General features: G+C 36.6%; 1 protein-coding gene across 3 annotated transcripts; it reads right to left on the bottom strand.

The window, feature by feature from the left end:
• Nucleotides 1-930: 930 nt before the first annotated feature.
• Nucleotides 931-9580, bottom strand: LOC125237912 (UBX domain-containing protein 6). 3 transcript variants are annotated; one of them, XM_048145150.1, is made up of 10 exons: nt 9319-9457; nt 9010-9079; nt 7742-8071; nt 7091-7233; nt 6156-6297; nt 5011-5105; nt 4548-4701; nt 3847-4004; nt 3014-3143; nt 931-1740 (listed from the first exon to the last, which is right to left on the bottom strand). In XM_048145150.1, the coding sequence occupies exons 3-10, from the start codon at nt 7988-7990 to the stop codon at nt 1468-1470; spliced, it is 1344 nt and encodes a 447-aa protein (XP_048001107.1). In that variant the 5' UTR covers nt 7991-8071; nt 9010-9079; nt 9319-9457; the 3' UTR covers nt 931-1467. The 3 variants fall into 3 exon arrangements, with proteins under 3 accessions (XP_048001107.1, XP_048001123.1, XP_048001115.1); XM_048145166.1 differs by lacking the exon at nt 9010-9079 and having other exon boundaries at nt 9452-9580; XM_048145158.1 differs by lacking the exon at nt 9010-9079.
• Between the last annotated feature and the right edge of the window lie 7665 nt (nt 9581-17245).

Here is a 17245-nt window from a genome sequence, read left to right as displayed (position 1 = left end):
CCTTCAAATATCTCCACTTAAAAAATCACGTCAATTTGTCGCTCCATGCGCTGCCGTGAAAGACGGACAGACACACACACTTTCCCGTTTAAAATATTAGTATGGATTTGTATATGCATGTACATTACACACGCGAGTAGGAGTTTACTGAGGCTTATACGAATGCTTCAGTTTTTTTACGAAAATAAATTATTTAGCGCTAGGTATATTAACTCACTTCCAAATCTTAAAAGGAGAAGATTATATAAGTTTGACCATGTTTTTTTTAACTCTCCTATTAACTGTTTCATGTCATATTACTTTTAACAAAAAAACCTACCTATCTAAAAAGTATGTGGTGAAAAGACTACAGTAAGTGACAGAGGTGCTACATACATTCTGAATTATGACAGAGACTTTTAAATGCAAGTATCAGTACTTCTTACATTGGATATTTTAATACGGAATCAGTCCAAGGTACCATCAGGATCAATGAATAAATAAATAAAAAATAAAAAAAATATTGGGGACACCTTACACAGATCAACTTAGCCCCAAACTAAGCAAAGCTTGTACTATGGGTGCTAAGCGACGATAGAATGGACATTTAGTAACATCCAATGTACATAGAAAAATACACGATAGTGTAAATTATGTGGCAATAAAATATTATATATTGAGGTTATATTTAATAAAATATAACCTCAATATTTAATGAAACAATAAAACATTAGTAGGACGACGTTTTATTAACACTTTCGAAACCGGGCTCTACGCGGCGCTACGACATTTTCGCTACATACGGGGAAACCCATGTAATCGGCTACGCTTCTACGAGCGGTGTGCCCGACAGTCGGGTTCTTGGTAGCGAAAGTGTTAAAAAGAGACGATTTTCATGAAACATGGCTAAGAACACTCCCGACTAACTCAGCATTCAAACGAAAAAAACTAATCAAAATCGGTTCATCCGTTCGGGAGCTACGATGCCACAGACAGACAGACAGACACGTCAAACTTATACCACCCCGTCGTTTTTGCGTCGGGGGTTAAAAATAGATGATGCATTTAAGGGTTATCTTGTAACCTGTGAAACGTAAAGTTAACACGAGAAGCATTGAGGATGAGTTCTTTAAAATGATATACATGCTCTCATCATAGTATTAATTGTTTATAAAGTGGTTATAGAAAGATCAGAGACAAAATATTTTCGAAAAAGTTATATTCAGAGGGCCTTGCTAAAATACCGATCGTTTGAGCAGTTAGCGAACGAAACGGTAATAACTTTAGAACTTTTCTTAGTGCGATAGACTTCACTTTATTTTAAAAACATTGTCCTGAAATATACTGCCAAGTTTATTAAATATGGACTCGGATAAAGATCCAAATATATCTACACACTACCTTAATACGCGGGTGTAGGGAATGTGTGTACATATCTAGCCATTTGTTCTTCGTACCTAAGCGTTTACATTCATATCAATATCACAATCAAATCTCACTAACCAGAACCATAACCTCAGGCTTCAAATACACATCCTTATTAGGACTAGTATTAATCTGGTCTATCACCGACGGGTGCCACGCGAAAGTGAGCACTGTGGCCGGTACCAGTCGAAGGTCGATAAGGGTCTTGGTCGCGTCCTCCTCGAGGGTCAATTTGTGGCCGGTGGGCGTGTTGAGGATGAAGGGCAGATCGTATTCTAGGTTTTGTTGGACGAAGTCGTGGATTTCTGTGTAGTGTTCGTAGACGGAGAATGTGCCCTGAAAAGGATTAAAATATTATGTGTAGCAAAGACATATGTAACTCCGTATAGACGGATAAAGTCTAAGAAAAAACGTACCTCAAACCCTAGAAAAAGGTACGGTGGCATAGATGGCTTTACACCTTTGGGGAACGCTCGGCTAGATGGCGCTACTATTATTAATATTTTATATTTTGACACAATACATATCAAGCTAACAATATGGGCCAAATTGTCAAAACTGAGGTTCAAAAGTTTTAAGCTTGTGCCGAGAGATGGCAGTTTATGCACTGTGATTACACATTTTACTTTGACAGTAACTTTCTATAATGCTCGATCCTCTTTGATGTGTAGTAAGCAGAAACAACAATCTGTTGAATTTCCGAGCGAGTAAAAAACAAATGACTGGTGTCCGACGGGCGTAAAATTCACGATGAGGCATGGCTTAAGGCACTCAGAATCAAGCTGTCCGAAACCTGTTCGCCACGGACACATTACACTTGCATGGCTTGTGGTCGCGTTTGCCATTCCCGTATTGGCTTACACAGTCATGAAAAACGCTGCCGCTCTAGAACTTGACAAGGCACTGTTTTAATAGTCTGTAATAGACTTAAAGACCCATGATGATGATGAAAAAACAAAATAACTACCTCTTTATGTCAATGTCTAGATATTTATAAATTGTTTTGCCCGCGGCTTCGTTCGAGTTAAATTCGAAAATATCGAAATGCTCCATACAAACTTCGACCCCTTATTTTAGGGAAGTGGGGGGTTAGAAAAAGACAAAAAGTAGCCTATGTCACTCTTCACCCCTTCAACTATCTACACTTAAAAATCACGTCAATTCGTCGCTCTGTTTTGCCATGAAAGACGGACAACCAAACAGACACACACACTCCCATTTATGATATTATATTAGAATGGATGCTTCCTCTAAGTGAAATTATCAATTTGCAAGGTTTTAATATATGAGCCTGTGTGGTGACGGGTTAAGAATTTCACCAGCCCCTTTCTTCCCGTGGGTGTCGTAGAAGGCGACCATGGGATATGGGTTAAATTGTGGCGTAGGCTGGCAACCTGTCACTGCAACGTCACAGTTTCGTTTTCTTTCAAACCCCTTATTTGCCAAGAGTGGCACTGAAGCTTTAGTAGTTTCATGTGTTCTGCCTACCCCTTTATGGGATACAGGCGTGATTGTATGTTGTTAATACATCTTCCCTCCAAGGCCCAGGATTTTATATAAATATTAGTAACGTTTTGTTTCAGTTTCTTTTAAAAATAAAATACCTTACCTGCAAGAGTATCCCGTCTGGGAATCGAACCCGGATGATGGCGAACTTGTATTTGCGAAGCTCTCTCAGTTCGTCCTTCTCACGCATCGCCTTTGTGCGCAGCATCTGCATCTTCTCAATGGCATCGGCCCTGTAACAACGTAGATTACATTTACAATACGTATGGAAACAAAATGTAATTTTATCCAGTATGTTTAGAAAATGATCAAAAAAACTATATTGAAAATAAACACATTCCCAATAAATTTCTTCATAACTACCCTAAACAAGTAAACACTCGGGGCACGAAAAGCTTTCGTACATTCTATGGGTGAATCAACTTTTTCTTGTATGTTATTGCCATGGTTACGGTCCCCTGGGTCACCCTGGTTTTATGCAAAATTATGGTACTTAAACTATGCAAACCTGCAATCCTGCATGTAGAGTAGTGGCAAATTAAATAAAGGGGTTGGTGGCACCAGAAAACTGCATGTTTGCATAGTTTAAGGGCTGGTTTTTCAATCGCCAGATAAATAATATCTGTCAGATAAATGTTAGCTGTCATTGTCATTTATACGTGTGATGAAAAGGATAGTGATAACTTTATCTGATAGATATATTTATCTGGCGATTGAAAAACCGGCCCTTAATAGCATTATTTTGCATATAACCAGGGTGACCCAGGGGACCGTAACCATGGCAATAACAAACAAGAAAAAGTTGATTCACCCCTATAATACTTTTAGCTATCCTCAGCCCTTATATACAAACCCAATAAACATCTCGTTAGCGCGTTGTAGAAAATGCCGCGATCAGTTCAGCGCCATCTAGCGAGTTATTGAGTAAACTTTTACCTGAGTTGTTGTTCTCGCTTGATGTCCTCAGGTTTGAGCGCGTAGAAGGAAGGCGGGAGCTGCACCTTGGTGACGGCCTGAGACGGTAGAAGGACTTGCAAGCCTCGGTCTAGTTCTAGAGGTATAGGCTCGGCTGAACGGAGCGCTTCTATTAGGGTCTGAAAAAAAAAACAAATAAATGTAAATAAAATATTACAAGTTAACAGAAATGAAAATCCATTACTAACCCGGGATATCCAGCTTTCTAGGCAAGGCCGTTTCGGCTTTCTATTTTATACAATCTCTAGTAATAAATACTTATATTATAACCATAAAATTATCGATTTGTAATTTCAATCTATTGAATGTTGACGTGTAAAAGTACTTACAATCAAACTCTCGACGCTAGGCACGTTAGGTAGTCTGTTTGACAAACCCAGCTGCCATCAGCACATCCATAGAGCTATCATTTAAAATCTCTAGTAATAAATACTTACTACCAAGCTCTCGACGCTAGGCACGTTAGGTAGTCTGTTGGACAAACCCAGCTGCCATCAGCACATTCATAGAGCTATCAGAATATAAGTATTTATATATTATATATATCGTTGTCTGAGTACCCACAACACAAGCCTTCTTGAGCTTACCGTGGGCCTCAGTCAATCTATGTAAGAATATCCTATAATATTTATCATATAAAATCTCTAATAATAAATACTTACTATCAAGCTCTCGACGCTAGGCACATTGTCCTTATTGAACACTAAGTACTGTTCGTCCTGACCGTCCGGGTTGGGTAAAGTCTGTTGGACAAACCCAGCTGCCATCAGCAGGTCCATAGAGCCCTCTATAGGTTGCACGCGGTCTGTGAACGCTCTAGAATATGAAGAAATTTTATACTTATATTGTTTTCTTGTGTTTTTAATGATGATCTTTGAGAAATCACGGACAAAAAGCTTGAAATAAACCTTCTTCGGGTTAAAAGAAAGATTCTATATCTGGTGTTTGAATAATACAGAATTAAGTTTGTAGACTCATTTTATAATTTATTGAGAATTCAACTATATCATGTCAATTAAGTACTTTTTCATTATACTGTTTTCCTAATATTTTAGTAAATTTACTATTACTACAGAAACATTACCAAAAGTTGATAATAAATAGTAGTAAAGTTTAAAAACTTACCTATTTGACATTCTGATCTTTTGGTACTTCTCATCTTCTGGATAAGTGACTATGTTTTCTAGGTACTTGCACAGCGTCTCCACGCAAGTATTTACCTGGAATCAAAATGATAAACATTTTTTCTACTCGTCGACTTTAATCTGTCAATTAGGAAACCACAGACTAAACTATAAGTGCTGACTTTTCAGTGTTAGATAGTCTTTGGAACTGGACTTTCAACTGAACTTTCATTACAGTTCACTTTAGTTAACTGTAATTATTTCAAAAATAGAACTTCATACAAGTTTTGTACTGAATTGCGATTGCGATTGGTTGTCAGGCAATTCGATGTTGATACAACGCTGAACGACGCTATTAACATTAATTTTAACTTGAATGATATTGTTCGTCCATTGATGAAGATGATGACTTCATAGAAAAAGTATTGTATACAATAGTGATATAATTTAAGTTTTTCACTCTCGTACCGTACTATTAGGCCAATCAGCAAGCTTTTGAGTGAAAATCTTTGTATTATATCAAGATTACATAAAATACTATATTGTGTGGTGACGGGTTAAGAATTTCATCACCCCCTTTCTTCCCGTAGGTGTCGTAGAAGGCGACTGTGGGATATGGGTTAAATTGTGGCGTAGCCGACAGGCTGGCAACCTGTCACTGCAATGTCACAGTTTCGTTTTCTTTCAACCCCTTATTTGCCAAGAGTGGCACTGAAGCTTTAGTAGTTTCATGTGCTCTGCCTACCCCTTTATGGGATACAGGTGTGATTGTATGTATGTTGTATGTATGTATGTACTATATTGTAAATACCTGCACGGGTAGCATGGTCGCGCGATAGACGATAAAATATCAGGCCGTCCCTATCGCACTATCAGTAAGAGCGATAGGGACGGCCTGATGTTTTATCATTTATCGCGCGACCATACTTGCCTGCCTGGGTACATAGCCAAATGCACAAACGCTTACGATAATATCTTTCATAGCGGATTGGCGCGACAGTGCCTGACTACATTTTGATTTTGATCGGCGTCTAGCATACTATACATAGCACTAGTGGCATATTTTAGCCATTATAACTTTAATATTGTTTATTATTTTCGGGCTAATGCATTAATGAAGCTTTAAAATTGGTAAACAACATATACCTTCTCTCTGTTATCATTACAGGACTGTATAATGAGACAGGCTGTCAGCCCTCTCTCTTCTTCTAGTTGTTCATACAAAAACGTTTTTATTTTCGCCTTCCATTCTTGTTTAGTTAAAACCTCATCGTTAATCATGGGACATCTGGAAAAATAAAGGACAAATGAAAATATGAGTTTTCACGCAACTTTGACAGAAACAAATTGTATAGCTCTGATTGTAAGCCACAAGGAAACCTAAAGTTAAGTGTGTTTCGCGGAACTTCTTTAGTCTAAATAAAGAAGTTTCTGTTTTCTGCCCCTCTAGCACAACTTGCCTTGTCGCGCGCGAGTCCATACTTGAAGTCGCGCTTGATGTATGGACTCGCATGTATGTATGGCGCGACAAGTCAAGTTGTGCTAAAGGGTCCTGTACTTATAGAACAGTCTTTAGTAATAAGACTTCCTATTTTTGACCTCTATCCACAACCAGATGTATAGTTTAAGTTTACTGAGGTGTATTCTATCTATTTATCGAGAATTGTGTGACTGAAACTCGTATAGTTAGTAGTTATAAATAAATAAATAAATTTTATAGGACATTCTTTTACACAGATTGACTGAGTCCCAGGTTAGCTCTAGAATGCTTGTGTTGTGGGTACTCAGACAACGATATAAATACAATGTACAAATACATATATACATAAAAAAACATTCATGACTCAGGAACAAATATTTGTGCTCATCACACAAATAATTGCCCTTACCGGGATTTGAAACCAGAACCGCGCCTTAGCAGGCAGGGCCACTACCTGCTAGGCCAGACTGATAGTCGTCAAAAAGCTTAGTAAAAGTTACGTGTCATTGTATCACTAAAACGATTATCATACAAGTTTGAGTGATAATGGTAAACATAACTATACTAGGTTGAGTCACACAGCCAGCGCCATGTATCTTACTTGAAGAACACTCCGTTAGTGGCCATATTTTTAGGTAACATCAGCTCCTCGGCACTCTGTTTCGGAGCTTCGCTGTCCGGTTTGAGTTCCTGAGGCTTGGAAGTTGTTGCCCTTTCGTTCTCAAGTTCCTTCTTAACTTGTGCCTGGAAGACAGTTATTAACTATCATACGAAAATACACAGTAATACATTCGAAAAATACGAAAAGACAGTGTTTTTTGTCTTTAAAATGAAATCTCTCATAAAAGTTCACACTTTTATAATTTTTGAAAGACCTTACTACTTTTAATTATATTTTATTCATATAAATTATTTCCAATAATTTTTAGAAAAATTTTTTTTTTTTAATCAAAGAAGAGGTATTTTTGATTGTATAACAAAACATGGAGGGCAATAGATATAAGTTGGTAAATTGGTTGATAGAAAATGTTTTCTATGTATAACCTCAATGTGTTTTTTCTGAATTATCCAGGAAATAAATAATTATAAGTTAGCCAGTAAGCTAATATAGTCAGTAGTTTTTAAGAATATTGTATGCTCGAAATGGGCAACTGTTGATGCTGTATTTCCTGTATACCATACAATCTTATGTACACAGTTAACAATGAATAAATTTTACTATAAATGTTTATTGAAAATGATTCTATAATACCTGTATAGCAGCATAAGATGTGTTAAACCCAGGGTTAGTGCTCTTCTTCTGCATCCTGGCCAGCGCAGCCTCAGCGGCAGTCTTACTTTCCGCTGACAACCCTGCCCTCCGAACTGGCTGCTCATTTTTCACCGATGTTGAGCTCTGACTGCTTAATGTAGCCTCACTTAGCTTATGCCCAGGTCCAGCCCGCTTGAACTGGACATCAGATTTTTTCTTTTTAAAAAAATTGATAATTTTGTCCGCCATTTTAAATCCTTGGTGTGTGCTCTTTAGGCAGTTTTAGCTTTGAAACACTTTCCTTCAGCTGTTCTATTGTGTCCAATGTGGCTGAAAGATTAAGTTGAGATAAGTTATCTGAGATACCAGGATGAATTGTTTGGTTACAAACATTCTAAAAAAATATTTCTATAAAAACTATATTAATGTAAAGTGTAGTTATTTAGTTTAGTTTGGTCAGAAATTGTTAAACAGAAAAGTATACAGTTGTTTAAGATATTTGTACTATTTTCCATAACATTGTAAAGTGTTGGTTTAAATTCAGTCTATAATTATTACGTAGAAAATGAAAATAATCCAGATTAAAAGTAATTTGCTGTAAATTGAGTGTGACATCATTAGCTGGATTTAAATCACTTTTCTATTATGTTACTAACAATGACATACTATTAAATAAATAAAACCTTATTGACAACCAAACAATACTCTCTGGTCGCCCATTACAAAATATTTGTCATACCAATGCAATGAACTAGGACAGATCTGGGTAGAGAGGTGTTAACACATTGGCAAACAAAATGCTATAGAATTCTGTTCATTTGTGTCCACCAGTTAAAGTATGATTTCTACAATTTATCACATTCTATACACATTCACACACAAATTATAACAAACACTACATTACATTTAAATTTTTACATTTTAATTTATTCCGGTGTCAGACTGATTTTTGAATCGTTTGACTTTATTCTAATTAATCAAATTTCAAATTTGAATGACATAATTGTCTAGGAGTCAGCTGGCCGACACTCCAAAGGATATCGGCACTACTTTACGTTTTGTCTTTAAGGAGCAGTGTGAGATTTTTTCAAAGTAGTGATGATATGCTTGTTATTTAGACACAGTCCGAGTTTAAAGTCACATACAGGTCGAACGCGATTAATTAACATTATTTTTACCTTTTTAAGCGCGAGAACTTAAAGTGTTATACAGTCTGAGTTAAAAGGGTTAAAAAGTAATCCTATGTTTTTAAATTGAACCTAACCTACCTTAACTAATGTTGGTGTAATGCTGACAGGGATTGGGACCTCTACCTTCATGCAGACTAAGATTCTGTGCCTAAGTTGAAGGAATATTTTAAATAACCTCAATAATACAATTTAGATACATTTAAAAAGCAATTACATTCAAATACAATTAGCAACAAACAGGCATTGTGAAACTGGTCTGGCCATATGGGAACAAAAACATTCTTTTTGTATTGTAGTACCTATAATATTAAAAAGCAACCGGTGCGTAAATACTAGACATTCAAGGTCATCGCGAATGTTTGCAAATATTTACGCTAAAGCACTCACCTGGTTTCATAAACCGCTCAGAAATCCGTTTGCCATAAACACGCCAAGAAATGACAATCAATAACAAAGTAAACAATAAAATGAGAACAAAGGTCTTCAGAAGCAGATATTGAAACTCGTTGAAGTAAAATACCTCGGCTATCTCTTCGTACAAAGATAATTCAGGAAAATTCACAATTGATTTGGAAAAATCCTCAATTGGTAAGGATGACACGCATGATCCGAAAAAGTCCTTTGCTAGAGCGAAAGTGTCCCCGATTTGAAGATATAAGGCTTCGTACAGGGTCGAATTAAAAACCGCGGTGTCGAATACAGACATCACACATGTAATTTATGTATTCCGGATCGGTTAATATTGAAAATAAAAAGCATTTGCACTGCAAAACCGAACTGACAAATGACAGTTTTCTATTTTCTTTGACAACTTTGATAGCTGTGTTACCAGACGAAAAAAGTCAAGAGGAAAATAGTGTTTGCACACGGGACAAGTAACTTGAGCACAGTTTGTTTAGAAACAAGCAAAGTTAGACCGTAAATTTTTTACCGTGGACAGGCATAAAATATTAGTAGATTACATACGTAAAACAAGAAAAATCTCGATAAAATTATCTAGGGTAACAACAAACAGGACCACAATCACACAGATCACAATCTCTGGAGGCTTTTTTTCTGTTCGATCAAGCCGGGAAGCGGTAACTTTGTTTTGAAATTTGACACTGGAGGACATAAATAGTACATTACATCAGAGGCCGGGAAAATGAGGATTTCCGGCCAAGTGGGTATATACGGCCGAGCGAGCGTGCGAGCGAGGCCGGATAGGGATACGAGGCCGGGAATCCGTTTTCACGCCGAGGCATGTATAGTGCTTTTCTGAAACATACAATGAAATAAAAAAAAATGCTCTAAAGGACAATATTTTATAAGAAAAAGTTACTTTGCAGGCCTAGGCCTGAAAAATAATATGAAATCCCTTTACAGTACTCTCGAGTTGTTGCGCCCAAAAAGCGATACTTCCCAGCCCATTTTAAGGAACGTAAAGACAATATTTCATTGCATGTTTGAGAAAATCTAATACTATAATTTCAGCCTTGGCACCCATAATAGTTAATAATTTTTTCATGCAGTTTTCAAATCTGTTAGAACTAAAAAGCAGAGTTGTTTCTTCAGCATCGCATTCCACTTTTGCAGCTCACATGATTAATTAATCTGTTGGTTTTATTTACAACGAGCAGCGTTTAAAAATTATCTATCTTTATTGGACGGTTTGTACTAATGGGTCGGGACACGCAACGTAGCGATTTTCTTGTCTTCGGCCTTACATAAGTAATGTTTGAATTAAACCGGGGTATAATTCTGTGGTTTGTAGAGGATTTTATTTTTAAACAATGGAACATTAATGGAACAATGGAATATTCAAATGCCTAAAATACTTTGGCAAGAGGTTTTGGCAGCAACCTATCTATTCTAATCTAAGGGACTGTTGCTTCAGATTGGATTGAAAATGTACCGCATTTCTTTTATGATAGATTATATTCATCATTAAAGTTAAATGACATTTTTTTTAATACTACGTCGGTGGCAACCAAGCTTACGGTCCGCCTGATGGAAAGATTGGAAAGCGGTCACCGTAACCTACGGACGCCTGCAACTCAAAGAGTTTCACATGCGCGTTGCCACCCCATTAGAAACTTGTACACTCCCTTTTGCTGTGTTTGCTGTGTACACATTGATCAGTATTTCTTCAGTAGGTAGGTATTTCTTGTCACATAAAGTAGGTTGAGTTAAAATATATTATAGTAGACAAAGTATAGTGTATCTACACACGTATATTAGGCATACAATAGATACTATACCTATCAGGTGGGGCAGTTCGTTTATTTGTTTGCCACCTTTGTGGTTTAAAAAAGGGTTGCACAGTTTTGTGGTTGAATTACCTATGCTTGCTCTTCAATATCTATTATTTCCTTTCCTCATGCTAGAGTCTGTTCGGAAAGAGTTCGTGAAATGTATGGGGTTCAATATATGACTCTTCTCTTTCTATCTATTAAATGTTATATGGATGCTGATAAGCAACAATGTGTCAACCCACACGCCAACCATTTTGAGAAAATGGCGTCTAAAGATTTTTTCTCATTTTTTTGTGTTTCTCTTAAAATGAATTGTTTTTTATATAGATTGTTGTGTTTTTCAGCTATAATACGTTCAGTAGTAGTGATTATTGTAGCTTAATTTCAAAACAAACTTCAATTTGACGAAATAATGCCCTTTTCTTTTATTGCGAATTGTTCGACGACGTCAAACTTTTTCAAGACTGTGTTATGATACTTAACCCACTTTTGCTAATTGTTTAAAAATATCTATGAGCCTTAAACAAACATGTTAAAGCACATAAATTGTTATTGTAAAATACTCTACCTATGCATATTTTTAACTTTATAAGTGTCAAGTATCAGTCATGGTCACTTATGTTATTAGGTATAAATAATAAAATAATAATAAATATTATAGGACATTCTTACACAGATTGACTGAGACCCACGGTAAGCTCAAGAAGGCTTGTGTTGTGGGTACTTAGGCAACGACATATATAATATATAAATACCTATATACATAGAAAACATCCATGACTCAGGAACAAATATCTGTGCTCATCACACAAATAAATGCCCTTACCGGGATTCGAACCCGGGACCGCGGCGTAGCAGGCAGGGTCACTACCGACTGCGCCAGACCGGTCGTCATGTAGGAATCAATACATTATTTATTAATCAAACCTTTTAATGATTTTTCTACTCCCGAACTGTTATTCGTCATTTACAGGATTGTGCGTATCGAAAAAACTGAAAACGCATTGTTTGGTTCTGTAATCATGGCAACGCATTGCATTAACGATACTGCGTGCGTGCGCGGGAAGGCTTTGGGCAGCTGAGCTGACAGTGCAAACCTTTGCAATACAGGAAACAGTGTGAATTTCGCGAGAATTATTTAAAAAAAAACTACCTATTAAAAACTAAGTGCATGGTCTTTATAAAAGTATTGTATGCAATGGTGTTTAACTGACTCCAAAATACTCGTGGAAAGTACGCCACTCATATTTCTTGACCTCCTTTAAACGCCTGTTGAATAAAATACTATAAATTAACTATTAGAGTAATGATCATTTCTAGACACATATTTAAATTATCTGTGCTTTTTCAACAAATTAATAATCGTTACAAAAACCAAATATCATCTTTAAAAAAAATAAACTACTTATCTAAAAAATACAACAAAATATTTTTTTACGCTAAGAAATAGACTAAGTCATTGAAATTAATAACTCATGACTTGTACAAGAACAAAACATAAAATATCTTTAATAATAGTTATTTGTTATACAAGGGGGCAAAGTTGTATTTTAACGCCGAGTGTGGAATTGAAAAACGAGCAAGTGAAAGGATTCTATAGTTGAACCACGAGCGAAGCGAGTGGTTCGAGAATAGAATCCTGAACTTGCGAGTTTTTTAACACACGAGAAGTAAAATACATTTGCACCCGAGTGTAACACAAAACTTTTCCCCTCACTATAGCGAGGAAACTACAACGCAAAAAATGCGTTTATCACTGCTTCCAGTAGTTCCACAGGTGGTAAATCATCTTTATTTCTAAATTCACCTACTTTTATAAATTTTAAAGCAGTTAATTTGACTTTATTCAAGGTCAAATTACTTTACCCACTAGTGGATAAAATGCGTTTTTACCCGCTGATATTAAAGGACAAAATACGTGTTTCTGAGGTAGTGAGGGGAAAAATAATAAACTACCATTCAGTAAGTATTCAAAAATCAAACAATATTTTTATGCATACATTAACACGTCTTAATGTAATTAGTAATTATAAAAAAAATAGTAGCTTATATTAGATTTTTTTTATATAAACACGTACTTGTAAAAAATGTTTGCAAATTATAATAACGAATATGTATATTCATGACTTAAAATGTTCAATTTCGTACTGAATTTACCATTCATGTGCAAAAATATACTAATGGACTGTCATAACTTATTCAAACATAAATTAATATGAACAGTTATATTTTACAATATAGTGTCATGGTACTTACACCAAAAACGAACAATTTATGACCCGAATATAATTTAACAATAATGACTTATGTTTTATATCACGGGTCGTAGCATAAAACAACGAATAAAATATCATTTTGCAATAATCATTCAAGTCTCATAGTGGGTAACTATGTCATTTTTTGCGTTTTGCAAGAATGAGTCAAGTGTAAAAAAATCGTTGAGTCAACCCTCATAACACATTATTGTAATTTAAATATGTCTTCTGCCAATTACTATAATAAGTTAAGGTTCTTGACACATTAATGCAAAACAGGCAACACACGATAAAGGATTTGTGTTAACCTTTTTTTTTACTTTTGGGATAGTAAAAATTTTCAAAATGAAAAGGTCAATTTTGCAAATAGAAGTTTAAAAATCCAGCTATAACATGGCATTAAAATCTCATTTTTTTAGTTTTTGTGGGTTGACACATTATTGCTTATCACCATCCATATTCAGTGGTGTAAATATCCAGGGTTCATTATTTTAAATAAGAACATTTAAAATTAATATTCAATACGTATTTTAAGGTTATTAAATTAAGTTTTTATGGAATATCGTGCTCTCTCCTCATAAACTATCGGTCAACCTAAATGAAATTCCCACCAGACGTCAAAGACTTCCTGATTTAGTAGAATTACACTCCATTTTACGCACAGAGAACCTCCTATAGAGTGGCAGTCTTGTATATTTGGTTCGCGATACGAGTCACCAGTGTTTGGGGTGCGAGGAGCGGGCGGGGAATGTGTTAAGCGCGCTGTGATTGGCTGTTTCAAGGACGGCGGGCAGTCGCGCCAGATAAAAAGGGACAGAAGTATGACTGTCCCTCTACTGACGCGTAAGTGGCCAATGTAAGTTGACCTATGCCGGCTCTGAATAAATTATAAATATGACTTATTTGTGGAATGTAATGCCGTCTGTTTTTAAATTTGAGCTTCTTGTTACCTTTCCACACCATTTCACACTACAGGTGGACATCTTTAAGGCATCAAAATACCCTTTTCCAATTTTTTTGTACGAAAAACACGCGCTGCTTTCGGGTCTGTTACTTGGTCGATACTGATCGGGCACGGCGAGCGCCCGCGCTTATATCAGTGCAAATACTAGGAAGGCTGGCAACCGCGAGTCGTCTTGTAATAGATGTCTATAGGGGTTGGTCTGTGATTTTACGGTATACCGGGCGTCCTTCTTCCTTAGCAGTAATTTAATCCTACGTGCTACCCTATAGTCACCCCACGGTACCCAAGGGACAGTGTTACTTTTCTTCTCTGCCGGACAAACTTTGAACAAAATAAGAGTTGCACCAAAGTTTATATACAACCAGGGAACAAACCAAATTATATGACATTTACAGGTACGAGTTTTTTTTTTTATGTATTCATACGTATTCATTTGCAACGGTAGATCTTATCTAGTTATAGTGAGTCAAACCTCTCAGTTAATCTAGAGATACCAAAATAATGTCATAGACAAGTAAATATAATAGACTTTCAATAAGGAACTGTCTGAAGACGTGTTATGATTATGTTCCAAAACGTTCACTTTTTAAAAATACGAGTTATCTATTATGTCAGAGATTAAAGAGAATGCAAGAACTAGGTACCAATGCTAATGTCAAAATAGCTTACGTTTCGTAACGCCGTAGTGTCTTGCGTGGGCGACGGTCGCGCGACCGTCGCCGTAGCGTCTCATCGCATCGTCTACTTCCATATCGATAAGGTTTGATTGCGTATGCGTTGCATCGCCGTCGCGCGACCATCGCGCGACCGTCGCCCACGCAAGCCACGGCGTAAGCGTTTCGTAGCTAGTTTTCTCTATCGCTTTCTGTAGTTGTAGTGGCGTGGGAGAGCCAAACTGCGTTTCGATCTCCGCGTAACGTCAGCGATTGTCACTTTGGCTAGGAAGAGTGACTAGTTAAATACATAAATAAATATTGCGTGACCTTTGAATCGCCTGGTGTTGCAAGTAGAATAGAATAGAATAGAATATTTTTTTATTTAACATCAGTTTGGGCAAATATAACAGAGATAAATACAACACAATTTAGATGTTAAATTGGGAGCCCACTCAGCATATTGCCACGGCATGCCGAAGCGCTGATTTTCAGTGGGTCCCGGACTTACTAAACTAAGCAAAGAGCTAAACTAACGCCGTGTCTTGCGTGGGCGACGGACGCGCGACCGTCGCTGTCGCGTCTCATACTTCCATATCAATAAGGTTTGATTTCGTATGCGTCGCATCGCCGTCGCGCGACCATCGCGCGACCGTCGCCCACGCAAGCCACGGCGTAAGTGACAGCACAAATATCAAACAGATCAATACCGCCACTGTACAAGTATCCATAGCGTCGGTAATTGCTTATTATAAGGCGATCCGTCTCTTCGTTTGCCACCCTATATACCTTTAACAAAAATAAGTTTCGATGATCTCATAAGAACGAACAGAATTTAATTCTGCGACATCCGGATTGAAAGTACCTAAGGCGCTCTTACCTCTAGGTCACAGCACAGCAGATTTCACTGCAAGAACACTGTCTCTCTGTGTAATTAATGATAACCTCCTTACGTAAGTAACCAGTCTGTATGATATATTGGTCTCTGGTAATACCTATAAAAAGTATCTTACCACTTGCCTTTCTTATCAAAAAGAAACACAGATGATCTGATATCAGACTTAGGGCCAGTTGCATCAACCACATTTGACAGACACATCATCGTCACGCAGTAGACGTCTATGGAAGTTCCCATACAATAAAATTTAACACGTTCACTGCGAAACAGGTCATTCCGACCCTGTCCTGGACTTCCCCCTGGTGCGGCGACAGAAATGCGCAACTTTACCCTAGTGCGAAGCCCATATCATTGTGATATTTTATTATTTTTATATAGTCAAGTATACGTTTATATTTGTCATTTTACACTCTATTTGACAGCATATAAATTAATAAACAGGTCACATATGTCCTGTTCGCACCAGTCTTAAAATTTTATTATTCAGTGCGGAACAGGGCCTATAATGACCTGTTACGCACGACCTTGTATAGCACTGGAGCAAAGTGCAAAATGCATTAGTGTTGTTACCATATTATCAATCCACACGTTATATTGTGGTGAAAAAATGTGTTTCGATTGTTTTAAATGAAATTCGTTAAATACAATATAACGCTTCTATACGTAAAACGCTTACAATTTTGCTAAATATTATTACGTAAAAATATATTGTAAAAAGTTTAAATTGCTTGATGCAAAATATTTACTAAAATTTCTAAAAATCGTTTTTTAAATAATATTAAGAGCAAGGTTAAAAGTTTTGGATGTATATAAAAATCTGGTTACATTAAAGGTAAGGAAAGTAAGAATTGTATCGATATATTAGTTCGTTTATTTTCGTCATCACTACTAAATCATCGACATTTTTACCTGTGCCCGTTCTGGCTGTGCGGTACAAGTCAATTTTGACCTGTTAATTAATTCGTCTATAAAATCTAAACGATCAGTCATCAACTTCGGCGAAGACAGTATTGTGTAGATTAGTTATTAGACTAAACATTGTTTCAATAAAATTTAATAAATGTGTATCTCGTAAAGGTATTTTAGGTAAAATATGAAACCCTCCTTACAAGCTGTAATTGACTTGTACCGCACAGAGAGAAAGCTCAATACAGGACTCTCATGGGTTGTAACGCACTGCGAGCGAGTTCACAAAATCCGGCTCCGCAGTGAACGTGTTAACGAACGCTTTAACGGAGACAGACGGTTTGGTGCAACCGACACTTAGTATCATTTGAAGCTGGTTGGAAACTGTCGGAAAAATGAATGAT

The sequence above is a fragment of the Leguminivora glycinivorella genome, chromosome 2 (genome assembly GCF_023078275.1).
Source record: "Leguminivora glycinivorella isolate SPB_JAAS2020 chromosome 2, LegGlyc_1.1, whole genome shotgun sequence".
Taxonomy (NCBI): domain Eukaryota; kingdom Metazoa; phylum Arthropoda; class Insecta; order Lepidoptera; family Tortricidae; genus Leguminivora; species Leguminivora glycinivorella.
This window is presented reverse-complemented; position numbering and strand designations above follow the sequence as displayed.